This window comes from Colletotrichum destructivum, chromosome 8, assembly GCF_034447905.1.
Source record: "Colletotrichum destructivum chromosome 8, complete sequence".
Classification (NCBI taxonomy): Eukaryota; Fungi; Ascomycota; class Sordariomycetes; order Glomerellales; family Glomerellaceae; genus Colletotrichum; species Colletotrichum destructivum.
In genome coordinates, this window is record NC_085903.1 from 1,855,294 (window position 1) to 1,873,514 (window position 18,221).

General features: G+C 56.2%; 4 protein-coding genes across 4 annotated transcripts; 1 reads left to right on the top strand and 3 right to left on the bottom strand.

Annotated features, from left to right (window-relative positions):
• Window positions 1-309: 309 nt before the first annotated feature.
• CDEST_12421 (Putative RNA-binding motif protein) lies at window positions 310-3,209 on the top strand. Its single transcript, XM_062928577.1, has 4 exons — window positions 310-1,200; window positions 1,288-2,346; window positions 2,442-2,949; window positions 3,009-3,209. Exons 2-3 carry the CDS (start codon window positions 2,077-2,079, stop codon window positions 2,724-2,726), a joined length of 555 nt encoding a protein of 184 aa, XP_062784628.1. The 5' UTR covers window positions 310-1,200; window positions 1,288-2,076; the 3' UTR covers window positions 2,727-2,949; window positions 3,009-3,209.
• A 51-nt stretch (window positions 3,210-3,260) lies between these two features.
• Window positions 3,261-10,677, bottom strand: CDEST_12422 (Putative phoD-like phosphatase, metallophosphatase domain, PhoD-like superfamily). The gene is made up of 3 exons (XM_062928578.1): window positions 6,766-10,677; window positions 5,289-6,711; window positions 3,261-5,235 (listed from the first exon to the last, which is right to left on the bottom strand). Exons 1-3 carry the CDS (start codon window positions 9,092-9,094, stop codon window positions 3,579-3,581), a joined length of 5,409 nt encoding a protein of 1,802 aa, XP_062784629.1. The 5' UTR covers window positions 9,095-10,677; the 3' UTR covers window positions 3,261-3,578.
• A 339-nt stretch (window positions 10,678-11,016) lies between these two features.
• CDEST_12423 (Putative peptidase S8/S53 domain, Galactose-binding-like domain superfamily) lies at window positions 11,017-14,800 on the bottom strand. Its single transcript, XM_062928579.1, has 5 exons — window positions 14,396-14,800; window positions 13,992-14,292; window positions 12,686-13,881; window positions 12,059-12,633; window positions 11,017-12,003 (listed from the first exon to the last, which is right to left on the bottom strand). Exons 3-5 carry the CDS (start codon window positions 13,820-13,822, stop codon window positions 11,289-11,291), a joined length of 2,427 nt encoding a protein of 808 aa, XP_062784630.1. The 5' UTR covers window positions 13,823-13,881; window positions 13,992-14,292; window positions 14,396-14,800; the 3' UTR covers window positions 11,017-11,288.
• Window positions 14,801-15,922: 1,122 nt separating this feature from the next.
• Window positions 15,923-18,090, bottom strand: CDEST_12424 (Putative AH/BAR domain superfamily, PX domain superfamily protein). The gene is made up of 2 exons (XM_062928580.1): window positions 17,567-18,090; window positions 15,923-17,481 (listed from the first exon to the last, which is right to left on the bottom strand). The coding sequence occupies exons 1-2, from the start codon at window positions 17,819-17,821 to the stop codon at window positions 16,300-16,302; spliced, it is 1,437 nt and encodes a 478-aa protein (XP_062784631.1). The 5' UTR covers window positions 17,822-18,090; the 3' UTR covers window positions 15,923-16,299.
• Between the last annotated feature and the right edge of the window lie 131 nt (window positions 18,091-18,221).

The window sequence follows — 18,221 nt, forward strand, 5'->3', positions numbered from 1 at the left end:
GCCTCCAATCCTCTTCATCACTTCTGCAACTCGTTCGTTGATGGACACCCCACATTGCGGACGGGACGAGGTGTGCCGCACGGCAGCAGGGACGCGAACTGCTGCCTACGCAGCTCTGGCCCTCAGGGGTACGCAATGCGACCGCGTCCTCGCCCGCGATGGATATTGCAAAGTGGCCCGGGAGATTAAAGTGCGCAAGTAGAGGAGCAAGCGACCTGTTGACAAACCTGGACACAGAAACCACATCACGATGTGACCAACCACATCAACTTCGAATCTTTAAACAGAAGAAAGAAAATAACACAAAAATATATAAGAAGAAGCCGGGATGATGATGACTGTTGTTTCAAGTCGTCTCGTTTCACAGGCCGCAGCGCCCGATTATTTTTTCCTTCCATTCTCTCTTGTCGTCCCCGGGGGAGTCGGGAGAATGCCTCGGGAGCGTCAATTAATAACGGAAGCGGGCAGAAGGGCAAATCATGGTCGATCAGCATGCAGCCGGAACCCAGTTTATTTGACCAACTTGACGTTCTGGTTTGCTGTTCGGCAAGTCTCATGCAACCCGTTTTTACATGCTATCCTTGGCAAACCTACCCTCCAAGCCAAGACGAAACTCAGGACCCCCCTTTTCTCTCTCTCTCCCTCTCTCTCTGTCTGTCTCTCCCATTCCTTCTCGCCTGCCGTCCCGACCGAGAGTCTTTCATTTGGAGCAAATGCGCAGTTGTCCTGCGGCGTATTTTGTCCGCGTATCCCAGGGTCCCGACGGGGTTAAAATTGTATGGATGGATGGGGTGTGAAGATCCTTGGCGGGGGAAATGGATGGCTGCACAGCCCCCTCTATCGTTCTGGGCGCAGAGAGATGAGGATGTGAGATCGAGGTTGTTTGAGATATAATTGAGGAGATGCCATCCCCCATCTGCGTTTCGCATCCAAGAAGACCACAATTTCTTTCACAGCAATCTTCGTGCGGTTTACTGCATCCGTTCCTTTGTGTTTTCTCTTTCCTCCTAGTCACTCCCTTCAATCCCAGGCGGAAAAGCATTGCGAACTTCGAGTCGAGCCATCCGCAGATCTCGCTCGTCCGCCATCTCACTGAATCAGTCAGTCAACATGACGACGGAACAACCACAGAGGCAATTTATGGAACCCAACATGGAGCCGCCCAAAGACGAGAAAATAGAGAAGGAGAGTTGGTCATGTGTAAGCCAAACCCCCCCCCCCCCCCCAATGACGCCGCGACGAGACTCTGGAAGTGCACTTGTTGACAAGCGGCTTCTCTGGATACAGGCTCAGTGCTGCTCGAGCTGCATGGACTGCATGATGATGTGCTTCCGCTTTTAAGCACGATCGACCTCTCTGAGCGAGAGCTACAAATACGATGACGGTTTCCGGTATCCAAGAAAAAACAGGACGTCGGAGTTGGCTCGACATGTGTATGCAATGGGTCCGGTCGTCGACTTGGTTGGGCAATTATATGATGGTTACGGTCGTGAGCGATGGGCAACAGTCGGACACTCACTCTCCCACCCATAACGAGGAGAGGAACGGGAGTTGCTGGAGTTTCGGTCTACGGTGGGGTCATGGTGTCGATTATACCTGGGGGTTTTTACTTTCCGATATCCCTTTTCACTCTTGTTTCCGAGTCTATATTTTTTCCAATCAAAAATGCCTTTTGCGCGGCGGTTCTTTGGATAGGATCTTTGTTCCTTGCTGGTGACACGCATAGTCTGTCAACCATCGACAGGTAGCAAGAAGTCCGTGCGCGAGCTTCTGAGCTCCACTCAAAAATCGCCAGCCCAACGATGCCCCTCCACTTAATTTCGCCCTGTCTCTCTTGCTCTCCCAGTGTGTTATTCCGACGATCCAGCCTCGTGGAACGCTCTTCCCCGGCCAATCAACCAACTTCGCGATCATCGTCATTCTCGACAGATCCTCGACCCGCGCGACTCCGTCACCCCAAACCATCTACCCGCTTCGACGTTCCTCTCCCACCGCCCGTAGCCCCAGCCAATCTCCCAGGAACGCATACACGCACACACATATACACTCATATACGCACATTCGCATACCGCAACGATGGCCGACGTGGAAATGGAAATTGACAACCCCCCCTCCCCCTCTGCCGCCGCCGCCGCCGTTGGAGGCGAGGCCGCCCCCGCCCGTAACGAGTCTGAGATGCAGACACACGGCCGCGCCACTGCCGTCCGCTCCATTGAGGGCTGGATTATCATGGTCACCAACGTCCACGAGGAGGCCGACGAGGAAGCCATCCATGACATGTTTGGCGAGTTCGGTGAGATCAAGAACTTGCACCTCAACCTCGACCGGAGGAGTGGTTACGTAAAGGTATACACGCACACGGCCATGCATTCCTCCCCTTCTCCTTCCTCCTCGTACCGGGAATAAGACGCACCGCTGACGAGAACTTCCTCCCTTTCCAGGGCTACGCACTTATCGAGTACGCCACCCTTGCCGAGGCCCGCGCCGCCATCGACTCGGCCCATGAGACCAAGCTTCTCGACCAGACCGTTTACGTCGACTTCGCCTTCGTCCGCCCCCCGCCCGGCAGCAAGGGCGGCAGCGGCGGCGGCAACCGCGGTGGAGCCGGTGCGAGACCCCAGAACCGCGGCCGCGGCCGGAGTCGCAGCCGCAGCCGCAGCCGCAGCGTCGACAGGGAGGCGGCGGCGGCGGCCGCCGCCGCTAAGGACAGCGGCGACATTGAATGATAAAGGGAAGCCTTGTGACAGCAGTCAGCGGTGAAACGAAGGCCAATTGATGGTTTGGGAAAGAGACAAGGAGAAGACAATGTGAAGGGGAAAAAGGCCAACACGAGCACGGCTGGCCTTTCGCCGATGTGTTCCGCGATCAAGCGCAGCCGGAAGAGAGGCAGAGAACGCCAAGGCTCGATCGCGAGAAAGCACGTCGGCATGTGTGATTTGGCCCGAAAAGGTTCGATCACCCTCAGCCCCCATCATCGTTCAACCACGAAAGCTAACTTGAACCACAAGGCTAGATAACAAGAAAACGGAAATTGTCCTTCATACCAAATACTACGATATTCCAGCAGCGCAATCTTTTCTCTTCCCTTATCCCTTCACTGCCCTCTTGACTGGGGGTTTTTTTCTGTTTTTTTTCTTCTTCCTGTTGACTGTAACGGTTTGTGAGAACCCTGATCAGTGGTGACGAATTCTTCTCTGACTTGACATTTTGCCAATGCGGCCATCACACCCTGTGGCCACTGTCTTCATATGTCTTTCACCATCCATGCTGCGTCAGAACACCACATCTCAGAAGGTTCAAGTCATGATCGTCATTACTAACGTAAGGGTCATTCAACCTAGAGGCGTCGAAGAAAAATGCTGAAACCCCTCCCAAACTGGAGTTCGGCAATCCAAAGCTTTTGTGTCCCTGTTTGCAGCCCTACTCCTTCGCGATGCCAATGTGTCATGCTTCGAATCAGAAACTATGTGTAGAATGCCAACTCCGATACCTATCGTCGTATGGAGAAAAAGGAAAAAAAGAAAAGAAAGGAAAACGGTCCTCATTAAAACCTCATGCCGTCATCATGCGTAGCCCTCTCATCTCCCGTGTCTGGCACTTTGCGCCTCGTACCTCGCGGGCGAATTGTATCGCCCAGACGAGTCGTGCGTACGAGCTGAATCATACCCCCCAGGCGATTCATACCTCGCATTTCTGGGGGGCGCATCATAGACAGGCTCCCGTCCGGCGGGAGGTGCCGCTGGCTGCTCTTTGACAGGATCCTCAAACTGGGCGTCGGACGCCAGACCCTGAGGTGGCACGACGCCGGCCTCCTTCTTCTTCAAACTGAACAGCCGCTTGAATCCTGCCGGAGCAGGCGGTTGCAGATTGGCGGCCTCTCGGGCGTCGTCCCAAACGAGACGGGGCACGAGGAGCCGGTATGGCACTGTGATGCCGGCAGGATCCTTCTGGTTGACCTCAACGTTCAGGCAAATGTCCAAACCACCCTCGAGATCCACTTCTAAGCCATCCATCTTCTTCTGCTTGGCCGACAACCCCGTCGGAGTACGGTGGAATGGTTTCGGGCGCGCCAGCGAGTCTTGCGACCTGGGAACCTGGCGTTCATCGCCCATAGTGTAAGAACGAGCCGGCGCGCGGGCAGAAAAGTGGGGTTCGTCGCCGGGCTGGAACTCGGCATGGGCCCGGGGGACTGCCTTGTTAGGGACCCCACTCATCCGCGCTGCCGGACGAGCTGTGAAGTAAGAGTCATCGCCAGTCTGGTACTCATCGTCACCGCCGCCCCGAAGACCCATGCCCCTGGACCTAGGCGCCGGCCCGCGGTCGTATTCGTCTTCGTACCCGTAGAACCCGTCGTCCACACTCTCGTCGTCCCTGTCTTCGTCTCCCCACTGACCGTTTATACCACCGTCGTCGGGTTTCGACTTCTTGCTGCCCCGGCGACTGAAGAAGTTGCGAGTCAACGACATTGAGCGCTTTGGCTTGGAGGGCTCAGTAGGTCGACCTCCGTCGGTCGAGTTGCTGCGAGAAAGACTGCGGAACAGACCGCCAGTCTTGCCCTTGTTGGATATCGGGGGCCGTGACCGTGACTCGTCGCGGGTATCCCGCTGGATATCCGGGCGATATGCAGGGCCGCGGTTCGACGAAAACCGTCTCAGAAGACCACGGCTCGCCGGTGGGCTCGGGCTTCTATCATAAGCCGACAGCGGCGGGGTGGGCGGCGGCGTAGTGCCAGGAGTCCACGCCCGGATGGAGCACCAGTTGCGATGAGGCAACAGGTGCTTGTTGTTTCTCGCCTTGCCATCGATACCGTGCTGGAACAGAGGGATCATGTCTTCCTCGGTTGACTCGTCAAAGTGGTGTATCTTGTTACGCTTGTTCAAAATATCCGCCATGAGATCAGGAGGCGGAGTGTTGACGATGGCCGAAGAGATGATGTTGGGCATGTATCTGAAGTCCTTGTGCTTGGGCAATCCAAGCTTGGGATTGGCGTAGAACTGGCCGACGGCAGCGAGGTGGACATCGCCGCTGAGGAATGTGACTCTCACGGACTTGTCTGCCGCCAGGTCCTGCATGTCCTGTAGGACGACGGTCCGCTCCTTCTTGTGGTTCTTGGCAGTCCAGTGGTCGTTCAGGTCGTCGAGCACTTCGACGCCGCCGTCAATATGGTTCAGAGTATTGCCGAGCATACCGAGCTTGCCCAGAGCCTTGACGGGATCCATCACTCTCGATGTAAGACTGTCGTCGTCAACATGCGCTCCCTTTATCACGCGCGCAGGGATGAAACTTACATATTCTCCAACCACACCAACCTGGGGTAGGCTATCGGGACACCGAGAAGCACCAGTAGGTGTTCGGTCCGCCCATTCCTCAGCTCGTCGTAGCAACGGTCCATGATTCTCTGCCATGAAGGCTCGCTGACCACGTCGAGTTCTGTCCGCTCTGTTCTGCCATCAACAGCCAGCAGAGAAATCTTGGAGCCCAACTCCACAAACAGACTGCGGCTCAGCTCGTTGATGTAAGGCCCAGGTGTGCTGCCGAGGACCCAACTGGGCTCAGAAGCCTCCGTCTCCGTGGGGATGCTCTGCTGCTGGAACAACATGTAGTACTTGTAAGCAACGTTGCCGAGACCAGAGAAAACTGGCGAGTTCATATCGTGGTGAGCATACGAGCCGAAGCCGTCCGAGATGTCGTGATCATCCCACATGTTGACCATGGGTATCTGGGAATTGGCCAGGCCGAAGAGACCCTGAGAGAACCACATGCAGTACCGCTCGAGGTAGGCCCGCTCCAGTTCGTCTTGCATTGTTGGCGTAAAAGGTGAGTTGTGCTTATGCAGAGGGTTCTTGATCATCAGCCACTCGCGGAACTGCTTGCTCTGATCCATCAAGCAGTCGTTGTAGATCTGGTCACCTCCGCCAATCATGACGTGGAAAGGCTGTGACTGGTGGGTGTTGAGGACGTCGCGCCACATGGGGTCGGGGCCGCTGAAGTCGTCAGGGTTGACGCTAGCACTGAACCCGTTGCAGCTGTGGAACATGATGTTCATGGAATCCCCGAGGGCAGGGACCCAAAAGCCCATCGCGGGACCTCTGTTGATCCGGTATGCGATCCGCTGCTGGTTCTCACGGAGCTCAATCTCGATGTTGAAGCGCCAGAATGTGCATCCTCGCTCCGCGTGCAGCCGGAAACCGCGCACGTCCTTGTACTTGGAAACCTTCTCCCCATCGATTTCTACGCGCTTTCGACGGCTGGCAAAGGACCCAGGCAAATCGGGCGAGCCGTCTACTGGGGTGTAGTCAGATGGACTTCTGGTCTTCTCGAAAAGGCCATTGTCTGTCTCATCTCTGGACAGGTCCTTGGCCTCCTCGAGATGCTCGACTGGACGGACGTAAAGGGTCTCTCCTCGTCTGCCCAGCTTCGGGATTCCAGCGATCGGATCCACGTATTCCGGCGGCAGCCCCTGCTCACCTGAGATCTCCTGGGGCGGAGGGGGAAGCAGCTCAATGGGCTGCACGAAAAGTCTCAGGGTCGGCGCAATCTCGTACGAAGAGTCGCTGTCCAGCGTAACAATCATCACCGAACCACGCCAGATCGTTCTCTCGTTAACGGCAGTGTTCCTGTTGCGAGCGGGAACCTTTTCATGCTTCAGTCCGCAATATCTCAAAAGCGGACCGCACTTTAGAAACAACGGCGGCTTAAACCGTGTAGGGGCTAGGATTTCTTTTAGTCTCGTAGCATACAAGCTTGTTGCAGATCAGGACTTACCGTGTGTGTCATCGTACTCGCCATCAAAGGCTTCTGCCTTGCGTGGCCTTGAGGTGCTGCCTCTGCGCTTGCCGCCCTCCCACCAGGGAGTGTCCTGATCCAACGAAGCGAGCCGTTCGTCACTGAGGTCCAGCATGGCACCAGACAGGCTGCCGACTGTTGCCTTCTTCCACTCTTCAAGATACACAGGCGGCTTGTAAATGCCTTCGCCCGGGCGGAATGTCTTCTTTGCAGGATACAGATCCCGGGAGTCGTCGCTGAACCCATCATCCTCTGAGTAGTACTCCCTGTCACTGGGTCTTCCGCGCGCCCCGGCTTGCGCTTGGATTGCCCGGTGATCGTTGTCACTGTGCCCGTGCGGGGCTACAGGCGCACCGCGAGGATTGTTGAATCGAGGGTCATCGTCATCGGACTCGTCGTAGTCATGTTGCTGAGCCGCTGGGGCGGTAGACCGACGTTGAACTCCGCCGAAGTCAATACCAATTAACCGCGCAGCCTTACTGGGCATCCCGGCTCGTCTGACCTCCTGCGAAGGTGCATCCGAGGGTAATGCCTGTTCGCGCCCAGCATGTGACATGGACCTTTGCACGGGAGGGCCGCCCTTTTCTGCCGCAGACTGATCCAAAGCGGCGTTCCGGAACTCAATGTTTTCGTACTTCTTCTCCGCTTCCTTCCGGACGTTGAACCACGGATCGCCCTTCGGCTGCTTCTTCAGCTTGTTGCTCCCGCTTCTGGTGAGAGAGAAACTAGGCCGCCGAGAGCCGGAGACGGGTGGCGTGGGCTGTGGACTTGCCTCTGCGTCCCGAGGTTCCTCCGCAGCTTGCGGCAGCTTCATATCATTCTTTGCGGCGCGCTCGCGGAAGCTCAGGTTGCGCTTAGGAATTCCCGCACTTGACGCAGGCGGCTCGCGAGACGCTTCGCGAAGGCTAACGCTTCTCTGCGGAACGCCGGATGAATCGGGAGGGTGCTTTGGCTCGACGGTAGCCATAGAATGTCCTCTTGGCGGGTATGGCCCAGACGCATGGCGCCTGTGGCTTTCAGGCGCATACTGTGGTTGTTGTCGCCTGTCATCGAGCGACTGGCGTGGCGCATATCTTCTGTCATCTTCGTGGTAGTATTGCACCGGGGCTCCGCGTGGAGCGGCAACATTGGCCTGTTGTCCTCTACGGTCATCTTCGACCCCGTCGTCTCGGAACCGCACCTGCTGGGCCGGGGCCTGGTGCACCTGCACTTGCTGGACCGCTACATGCTGGACCTGTTGCACTTCGGGTAGGGGCTGTTGGTTTTGTCGAGGCGGCTCTGGAAGGGGTCGTTGAGGCTCTTGCTTGGGCAGAGATTCCTGCCGGTGCTGCGGCGGCGCCCGCTGTGTGACTTCGGGAGGTTGCAAGAGATCTGGGTTCCGAGCAGCTTTCGCTGCAGCCTTCTCTCTGGCGCGACGCTCAGCGGCCTCGACACGAGCTCGCTTCTCCTCTTTGGTGATGCTATCGAGCGTCAGCTCAAGCCTCTGGAGTGGAGAGCGGTCGTTGGCGAACTTTCTGCTAGGTCCTCCCCCCACTGACGCCTTTCGCCCTTGCGCATCTCTGCCAGGTCCGCCCGTGGATCTCCTCCTCGAGGAACTCTGAGGGTCGCGAGGGTCTCGAGGCGGCCGCGTGTCGGCGGCAGTTTCGAGCGTGCGCTGCGAGCGGTCGAGAGGCGGGTAGTCCTGCTGCTGCTGGCTTTCTTCAGGCGCAGGGTTCTTATAGTACTCTTCAGGGTTCATCTCGTCGTCCGGGTTCACCAGCGGACTGGGCTGTCGCGGAAGGCGAGTTGGTCCTGGGGATGTATGTACGTATGGCAGGCCAGCATTGCCGTAGGGATGTCTGAAGCTCACTGGCGGGGCCTTGGGCACGTCAGGGGCGGAGGGAGGCGTCGGGCCGGAGAGGTACTCGCGATCTGTCTCGCCCTCGCCCTCGCCTTCGGTCTCGCTGTTGCGCTCTCTGCGTCTTCGCTGGCGCCTCTCAGCCTGGTTGTCTGGGTATTGGGACTCGCCGTATGGGAAGGTCGGTGGGCGCGGGGCCAGGCCTTGATCGGCGAAGTTGGAGGCAGTGGGCGAGGCGTATGGACTGAGTGTCGACTCGGTGACAGCCTCGGTGTTGGTGGTCTGCATTGAGGTGCGGTTTGACTTTGTGGGATGAGGAGGAAGAGGTTTGTCTGTCGCAGACGTGGCGGTTGAGGGCCCCCCCAGATCTGGTGACATGCGATCCGGGAGACTAAAGTCTTCCGACTGGCGACGCTGGCGTCTGGCCGCCTTGGGGCCTGACAGATCGCCCCAATATGGTGCAGTAGGCATAGCGACAAGGCTACTCTCCGCCTGTCGTTCGTTGCTGGGATTTTGAACTCGGTACTACCAAGTGGGAGCTGCAGTTGGGAACAGCCTTGGAGCGCAAAGACCGGTGAGTCGTGGTACCGCCGGCCGGCTGCGGGGAGAGCAAAGCTGGCGCGAAAGAATACCTAATACAAGCTACTTTGATAGACTAGAGCAGGATGCAAGTAGCGGTGCGGTAGAGTAATAATGGCCGGGCGTTAGAGACATGCAGCATGCCATAGCAGCCAATGCAATGCAGACACGCGCGCGCGCAAGAGAAGCCGGCCGTATGCAAGCAAGAGCACGGAAGCAAGCAGTAAGTCAGTCACCGAGGTGAGGTTGCTGATAGTAGTATAGGATGAAGGGCCCAGGAAAAAGAGGGAGGGGGGTTGGCTGGGACCGATGCAGCGAAGAGATGCAGACAAGAGATGAGGCGCGAGAATGGGGAGACGAGAAAAAGATCTCGAGTTTTCTTGTGACTCAGGCACCATGGAGAAGGAAAGCTAGAGTGAGAGAGGCAGAACGAGAATGGGCTCCATCCGGAAGCTTCGAGTTGGGAAAAATGGCGAGGTTGACGGGTTGTGTTACGGCGTCATTCGCTCGCCCAGTTGGGCTTAGCACCATGGGCGTTGGACCAGGATTGGGGGCGGCTTGGGCGGAGAGAGAGCGAAGGGGAGAGAGAAAGCAAGGCTTACTGGGATCATGAGTGAATCTGTTCTGCGTTCGTAGAAGTATCCTTAGGTATCTTGGTATTCCCGCTGTGGGCTCTATTCTCGTTGCTTCCTTCCGCAGCTAGACCAGGCGGATCATCGATTAGGCTAGCACACCGCATGGCAAAAGGCAAGACACCTCGAGTGAAGGGGTGCCGGTTGGCTACCACCTACCTACCTACTTGGGTAGGTACCTATTAAGGTACCTACAGACTACAGTACCTGCCTACTGTGCCTGACTTGCAGGCCGGGTACTAACGGCCGCGATGGAGAAGGGCAGGAGGGGAGGGGATGCGGTGTGTGTTGTACAGAGTACAGTCCCGCGTATGCTGGCTGGTGAGGTCCATGGACCATGACGAGCCGGTCGTGAGTGGGAAACAGGATAAAAATAAAAATAAAAGAGGCGGTCGGCATGATGGATGGATCCCACAGAACGGGCCACGACTCGGAAATGCTGCAGCTTATTTGCACCGCCCCTCACCGTGCGATCATCTTCCGCGACTAAGTGGGTAGGGAAGTATGTAGGCAGATACAACAACTGCAAGGTATTTTGCGGACAACATCGGGGAAGTGTAGGGGGGAAAGAAGGTGGCTGAGCTTCCCACCTCAACAACATAATACCTGCTGCTCGATATAACGACGGTGAGCTCTCGGCTCGAGGGCAAGATAAGCAAGGTATGTGTCTGTACAAACGGATTGGATCCTGGTCTGCATCATAAAAAATAATAAAAAACCCCTCGGTAAAAGTCAATTCGAAAATCAGACCGTCCCGTCCGAATATTGCGGTGGCTGGTGCTGCAAACGAACGGGGAACCGAGCCAGAGCTCTTGTTTGTGTGGCCTCGGCCGACTTAGGTCGAGGAAAAGAAAAGAAATACACATTCGCCGATGACTCGGCACTATTGTTATTGCCGTTCGATACATCATTGTTCTGAGACCAATTGCACGGGGAAACCGGGGGGATCAAGTAGAATTAGACCATTGCCTTGAAGCGAGTCGATCTAACCGAGAGAAAGCAGACAGACCCGGCAACCCAAGGCCCCCCCCAAAAACTTAGATTTCCCACCGTCCAAGAGCCGTGCAGTAGCCACCGCGGGAGCGCCCGCCTTCTATCCCAGAGCCCAGAGCCGAGAATAAGACTCCCTTCAAACGACGCTGAGCTGCCGCTTTGGTTAGCATTGGTCGACTACCTCTACCACCTTCACACGTAGTCGGCTTCCCCAAAGTACATTAGAACAGAACAGCAGAAGCACGCTGCGGATAGATGCTGTCGAGTGTTTGCAAATGGTCAATTATTCGGGCCCGGTAAGAAAAAGAAAAAGATAAAAAGCACCAACCCGACCGACGTCTACTTTCAACAGGTATGGATAAACTAACCGCGCAATGCCCAAATGCCCCCGAGTACACGAAGAAAACCAAGGTATTTATGCAAAATACACACGCCCATGCCCGCTTGCCTGTTGTACGCCTTTATTTTTCGGTTAACCTGTCCGTCTCTCGGTCGCCGCTCCCCTCTCTTGAGCGCTCCCGGCTGTCATGGTATGCGCCCGTCTCGTCCTCGTCGTCCTCGTCGTCACCGGCAAACGCGTCGTAGAGCTCACGGCCCCGCGTACGCTTCTCGCCGTTTAGACCCTCGGCTTCGTCCTCGTTGAGCAGCTCAAATTCGTAGTTGTCCCGGGGCTTGCTGTTGCGACGCTTCCGAATGAAGAACCAGATCCCAAGAGCAGAGCAGAACACGGCAATGAGGCCAATGGCCCCGTAGACCCACACTCCAGCCTTGCCAAAAGATGGCAGCCAGGACACCCAGTTGGACGCGCTGCTCGTCGTGGCCGCAGGCTGCGTCTCTTGAGTGTCTGTCGGCTTGCCCGTCTCCGTGGCCGTTGCCCCCTCGCCTCCACTGGGCTTGACCTTGGTGGGACGCTCAGGGTGGTCCGTGGGGTTAGAAGCCGGCGCTGTGTTCTCGGGAGGATGCGTCATCGTCGTGACGGCAGCCGGCAGTGTCGTCGTTGCAACAAGAGCGTGGTCATTGTCGTCCCCTTCCGTCGGCATGGGAAGAAGCGTTGCCTTGCTCGCGTCCAGGGACTCGCCCCAGAGCTTCAGGTGCCAGTCGACGAACGTGCCCTTGTGCTCGTTTTCCTTCGAGTCCTTGACAATGACTGTCCACTTGCCGATACCAGACTCGCCCCTTGACTTAATATCAGCAACGATGCGTTGGTTATATAACAGATTAAACCACTCACCAATGGGCAACGCTCATAAAGGTCCAGTCAACGTAACCAGCGTTGGCCGAGTCCATCTTGCGGGTGACAGACAGATGGCTGGTAACACCGTCGGGACTGACCAAGTCAACACTCAAATCACCTCTGCGTGTGTGGTTCACGTTCATGGTGACTGTCACATGCTCAACCCTCTCGAGATTGGCCTGCTTCAGCGCATCGGCAGTCACGTCGACGCTGACCGCGATACCGTCCTTGCCCTGCGGGATGTCCTTGTTAACGTGGATCCAGGGCGAGTAGTACCACGCCTGCGGCTTCACATTCTTCCACTTCTTGGCTGCCTCGACCATCTTGAGCGCATCGATCTTGCCGTAGCCATACGTGTGGCTAAACTTCTTTCCAATCTTGGTCGGCATCCATTCGCCATTGGCCTCGTCGATGGGCACGGCAGTGTCCATGGCGAGCCATTGCATATCTCTCCAGGTCAAGTCGGGGCGCGTGTCGAGGACCAAAGCGTACACACCAGCGCCCAAGGGGGCGGCAGCAGAAGTGCCTCCGTGGCCGTTGTAGCAGGCGTTTTGGCCAACGTCAGTAGTGTGCTGCAAACATGTTAGCTTCATCTCATCTCATTTCACGAGGCAGGTTTCATACGATGGCGTCTCCGCTGCCGCTGCTGTAAGTGACGACCAGCTGGGCAGAGCACTTCTCCGAGTAGTACGGGTGCTGGCCCTTCCTGTCGATGGCACCGACGGTGATACTGTAGATGGAGTTGGTGTAGCCGTCAAAGTTGCAATTGTCGTCGTTGGCGGCGCCGTTACCGCTAGCGAAAACGTAGATGGATCCCTTGCCACCACGGCCCTGCTGGATACCCTTGAGCATGGCGCGCTTGATCAGGATACCGGGAGCGTCCATTGATCGTCCGTCATCGGGGGGGCCCCAAGAGCAAGAGTAGATATCATTGTGCTGGTAGTCGTAGGTCATGGCAACAGCCTCATCGGCATCGGAGATGAGCTTGCTGAGGATACGAATGCCGGCGATCTTGGATTCGTAAGCCACACCAACACCGCAGATGTTGTTCCTCGCCGCGGATACTTCACCAGCGCAACGGGTGCCGTGCTTGTCGTCGCTCAAAGTGGGTTTGGGCTCTTCCCGATGGTCGTTAAAGTCGTAGGAGCCGGCGGCGTAGTAGTTGGGCTTCAAGTCGTCGCTGTACATATCGAGCCCGTCGTCGACAATAGCAACGGTTGCGTTCTTGCCAGTGATACCCTGCTTCCAAACACCGGCGACGTTGATGTCGTGGCCCGGCTGAATGGTGTTGAGCAGGTGCCACTGCTCGTTGAAGATGGGATCGGCGATTCCGAGCGTCTGCATTAAGTCGTTCATCTGGGCGACCATCTTGGGATCCGGCTGCTCCTGGCGTACATAGTTGGAGGGCCCATGTGTGCGCGGAGGAACCCTCTTCTCCATGGGCCGTCGAAGGTACTGCTTCTGCGCCAGACCCACGCCGTCGAGGACGTCGAATCCACCCATGGAGCGTTTCCTCAACTTGCGCTCCTGCAGGGCAGGCTTGACGATGTCGTGCGCAACCTTCCTGGCGGAGAAGAGGTGGTGCCCATCCAGACTGCCGAGTGTACCCTCGTACCTCAGGCCCAAGCGGTTGGCGACCTGATCGGGGGATGAACGCGAATCCAGTTCGAGAACATAGTAGTCGTTTCTTTCGTAGTTTCGGTGAAAGGACGAGCCACTGGCGGCGGCGACAAGGCCAAGAAGAATGGCGGAAGGCTTCATGACGGGCTACCGTAGACCCCTCGAAGGGACCGGAAGGAGAGTTCGCAAAAAAGGAGGGTCTGCGGAGGACGGAGTAGGAAGGTTAGCTCCAGCGCCCGTGTTGGAGATCGAAGCAACGTAGAAGGGAAGGAAGAAAAATGTTGAAAAGGCGAAATAACACGACACGTACCTCTCGCTCTCTCTCTCTCTCTCTCTCTGTGTGTGTGTGTGTGTGTATGTCTGTCTGGTCTCAGGGGAACAAAGGGATCAGGACTGGACCCGTCTAGGCTTGGGGGAGGACGAAGACGAGACGTGGTCGAGTCGCAAGTGGCAAGGGGCCGCCCTGGAGATGGCCAAAGCTTTGTGGCTCCCGCGCGACTAGTGTCTATCAACCTCTGGGGCTGCCTTACGAATGATATCCGTACGTGCTTCCTGGGCACGAGGTCTGCGAAAGATCACCTAACAAACCCAGGCTGTCTTTCTTGGCGATGCTGAATTCGGTTGTCGTTGGTCAGTCATTACTTAAAAGACCAGAGTTCACGCAGTAGAAACAGCGGGGAAGGGTCGTTTCATCGCCCACAGGTATTGACTGACTGGGTGGAATATGGATGGGACGTCGGGACCACGAAGGACTAGGCTTCGCAAATGCGATGACAAGCCGAGCAAGTGGGAGAACACGACGGGTAAATCCGGGAGCAGAGCGTGAAGAAATCAACGAAACCCAGAGAAGAGAGGGAAATGGATGCTTTTGATGCTGATAGGAGGAATGTGGGCTCTGCAACAGCACAAGTGAGTCGTCGTCGAGTCGTGACAGGACTGAGGGCTCTGGCCAGATGATGTTTCGTGGCCTTCTCGAGAACGGTAGAGACATAACATGCATCCAGGTAGGCATCCCACGCTGCTGCTAATTGATGATTACCCAGCTTTTAGCCTCCTACAGCCTGTCAGACATGCAAGAATCCCTCTCGGCATGCCTACGTAGGTAGGCGTGTAATGAATACTGGCCTCTAGAGTAGGTACCTAACTAGTAGGGGTTCTGCTGCTCGACGAATACGCGTCGCATCAACGGGGCCAATGGGGCCGCTCCAGTGTTGAAACGGCAGTGTGGGCGGCGATGGCACGGTGCTGGTTCCTCAGCGCTCCTGCACCTGAATCGTCGCCTTCCCCTTCTGTACAGGGACCGAATCGCCCCCACCTGAGCCGTTGCGCCACGGGACGGAGAAGAGTGCCTTTTCCCCCCCTTCCGTATGACCGACGACGGGTGGCAAGCCCACCACTCAAACCAGATACGATACATTTACATACATGCCTTTTATCGCCTCCGTCCCAAGCGGCGTCGATGATTTTGCGCCTCATTGAAGGATCTGAGAGAACCATTGGAATACGTACACGCATGCGTGTCCCACCTTACTTTCCACATGCAATGACAAACGTCCCCATGGAAAGTGACAGTCTTCTTTCCACAAATCCATACCTAACTACCTAGGTAAAGTAGCAGAGGGCAGCAGCACCTCGTCTCTGCTGCTTTGCCATATAAACAAACCTCACACATCAAGTACCGAACAGTCTCGTCTCCTCTTAGAGACAATGTATTTCAAACAATAGTAGCAATAATAATAAGGACACGGGTCAGAGACCGAGGAGAACCCGCCTTCTGCATTCAAAAGAGGCCCAAACGTCGAATCACAACCATGCACCTCCCGCATGTTCTTTCGTGGCCTTGGCGCTTGACACAGTAAACTGTTTCGGAATCCGCTTCCGCCCATCTGATGCCGTAATTATGCCCTCCATCACTCGGTGTTGTAACAAAAACGCTGACACTTTGTTCCCTTTTTTTCTTTATCGTACCTACACAACTTTGTTTCCAGTCCCTAGGGTCCCGGCATAGGTGTTCTTCCTTATTCCAACTCGCCTCTGCATCTCTGGAACGGCTGGCTGCGACTCTAACAGCCTTCCCTCCCGGAGACTCATGCTTGTCATGTCAGGCAGGCTAGACGAAAACTAGCGTCCTCCGAACGGGCAAACGCTCGTTAGGAGCCTCTTATCGAATAACCATACTCTCGCATGGCTGAACTAATAGACCAGATGGATTCGACTCAACCGTCTCCATCAATTCATCGCATAGAGTGAGACGAGATGGGAGAAGCTCAGCCCGCCGGCTATGTGAGAGCCTGTGCCGAACAGCACCTTACACTGAACGTGTCAAAATGCATTGATTCGTTAATCACGACCCTTGAACCCATCTTCATGATTATGCCCAGTTCTACCTGACTGGTGTCCGATACTCCGGCCGAATGGCCCGCTGCCTCGTCTGCTGCAACCCCCCTTCGAGGCAAACATTCCGGTGCCATCCGAAGCTTATCCTATACCAACAATCAACAATCAACCCGTCCTGTCGGGTTTGCCTTCATCTCCAACCCCCTCCCCTCCTTTGTCGAATCAAAACACATAAGCCACGGCTTTCGCTTGCACTTCCTCCCGATTCGAAGCAGATCTCTCTAGTCCGCAAGGCGCCGGCCGGGAGGCTCAACACCAGTGCTGCGCGTGCCCGAAACACCCTCCTTCTCCATCGCCTTGACGTATCCCTCCCAGATCTCAGTCACCTCGTCGTAGAACTCGATATGGGAGTCAGCAAGACCGCCGAGCTGCTTCTTGAACTCGACCCGCTTGATTCGCTCAAAATCGGCCACCTCTTTGACCACCTCGTCGTCAAACATCTCACTCGTCTTCTTGGCCCGCTCCGCTTCCGTGGTGAGCTTGTCAATGTTCATCTCCAGTTTTCTTTGTCGATCGCGGCGAGCCTGCTCGTGGTCGACTCCGCGCACGTCCTCGAGTTTGCGCATCAGTCTTCCGCTGGCACCAGACAGGCCGCTCGAGCCTTGGCCCGACTGAAGCTGGTCTCTGTCGACAGTATTCTTGTTAAGGTACTCTGTGAGCTGCTCGTAGTCCACCTGCTTCTGCTCGCGAGCCTTCAAGAGGCTCTTCAATGCTGTGCTGTAGGCCTGCATGTCCCGGAGACTACCAAGGTAGTCCCCGTCCGTGACGTCCTTGAGCTTGCGCAGGCCCATGGCCGTGTCCTCGATTGAGTTGGCGAAATGTCGGACTTCGTTCTCGACGCCAGGCTCAAGCGTGATAAGCTTTTGAAACTGCTCAGCCAGATCCTTAAAGTCCAGCTCGATGTCGTTCTCTCGTCTGGCCACTCGTGCTACCACCTTCTCGATGTGGGCCAAGTCTTCGTCGAGCTTGTCGCTTCGTTCTCTAACCTCGAGGAACCGCTTGTCGTGCTTGTGAGCCTTGGTGAAGGCGTTGAGGAAGCTGTCGGTAAGGTTGTCGAACACGCCGCTGCTTCCGGCATCGCTGCTCGTAGATCCCCTGACACTGCGGCTGCGCATCGTGGCGTTCCAGTCCGGGCTCTCAAGGAAAATGTGGAGGATATCGGCTCGACGAAGGACAGGATGGAGGGAAAGGCGGTTAAGGAAGCGCTGAAGCGAATGCGCTCGACGGTTGGTGAAGTCCGGGCCGAAGCGATTGCCACTAACATATTCCATTCGCTGCTTGTCAGGGAGGGGGGGGACTGCGGCGGTTGGGTAGTCTCTGCTCAGCGCCTTATACAAGAAGACAAAGTCTGTAAACCGCCGGCGGACTGTTGTTTGCGATCTCTGGAAGGAGGGAAATGTCGTCTGAAGGAGTCGTGTCAGCGCCGCGCGAACATCCAGACAGAGTAATTTTGTAGCTAGAAGGCAGCAACGCATTTGCTTCCCTTACATTAGTGGTGATCAGATACGAGACAAAGGTATCTTTGGAGCCGTCGTTTTCCTTCAAAGGCTCGGAGACGACGCAATCCAGCACCTCTTGGCCATCGCTGCCGGGTGCATCGCTTTCGTAGGCATTATGTCCGTTTCTCTCGGTGTCGTCGAATTCGGTCGCCGTCACCGAACTCGAGCTCTCAGCAGCAGTGTGCTCATCGGTGTTCCAGGACACATTAGAGAAGTCATCTTGGTGTTGGTCGATGACCGCCATGGCGTCCAGCTGGGTGGATGTGGGGTTACGTCGTCGGCGCGATCGGGAATGTCGCCGGATGCTCTCTGTTGGGGAAGCTGGCTATGAATAGCGCGCGTTGAGCCCCGACTGTACGAAAGCAATAACAACCAAATATGAAAGATAAATTCGATTGCTGTGAAGCAATCGAAACTTGAAGTCTTGGAATCGGATCGTCGCAGAGGATGGGGATAGCGGAAAGAACGTCTTGTTTTCCGGGCAATTGGCTGGAAGTGTCGGCGGCAGTGGTGGGGAACAGGTAATGGAAGCTGCCTGTCGCTGAACCACGGGAGGTGACACTGAGAGCTTAGGGTACCTGAGCTGACCTGATGCGTTTGGGCAGCACAACAGCGGGGGGGTATGGCAGGTACCCATTTTTCTG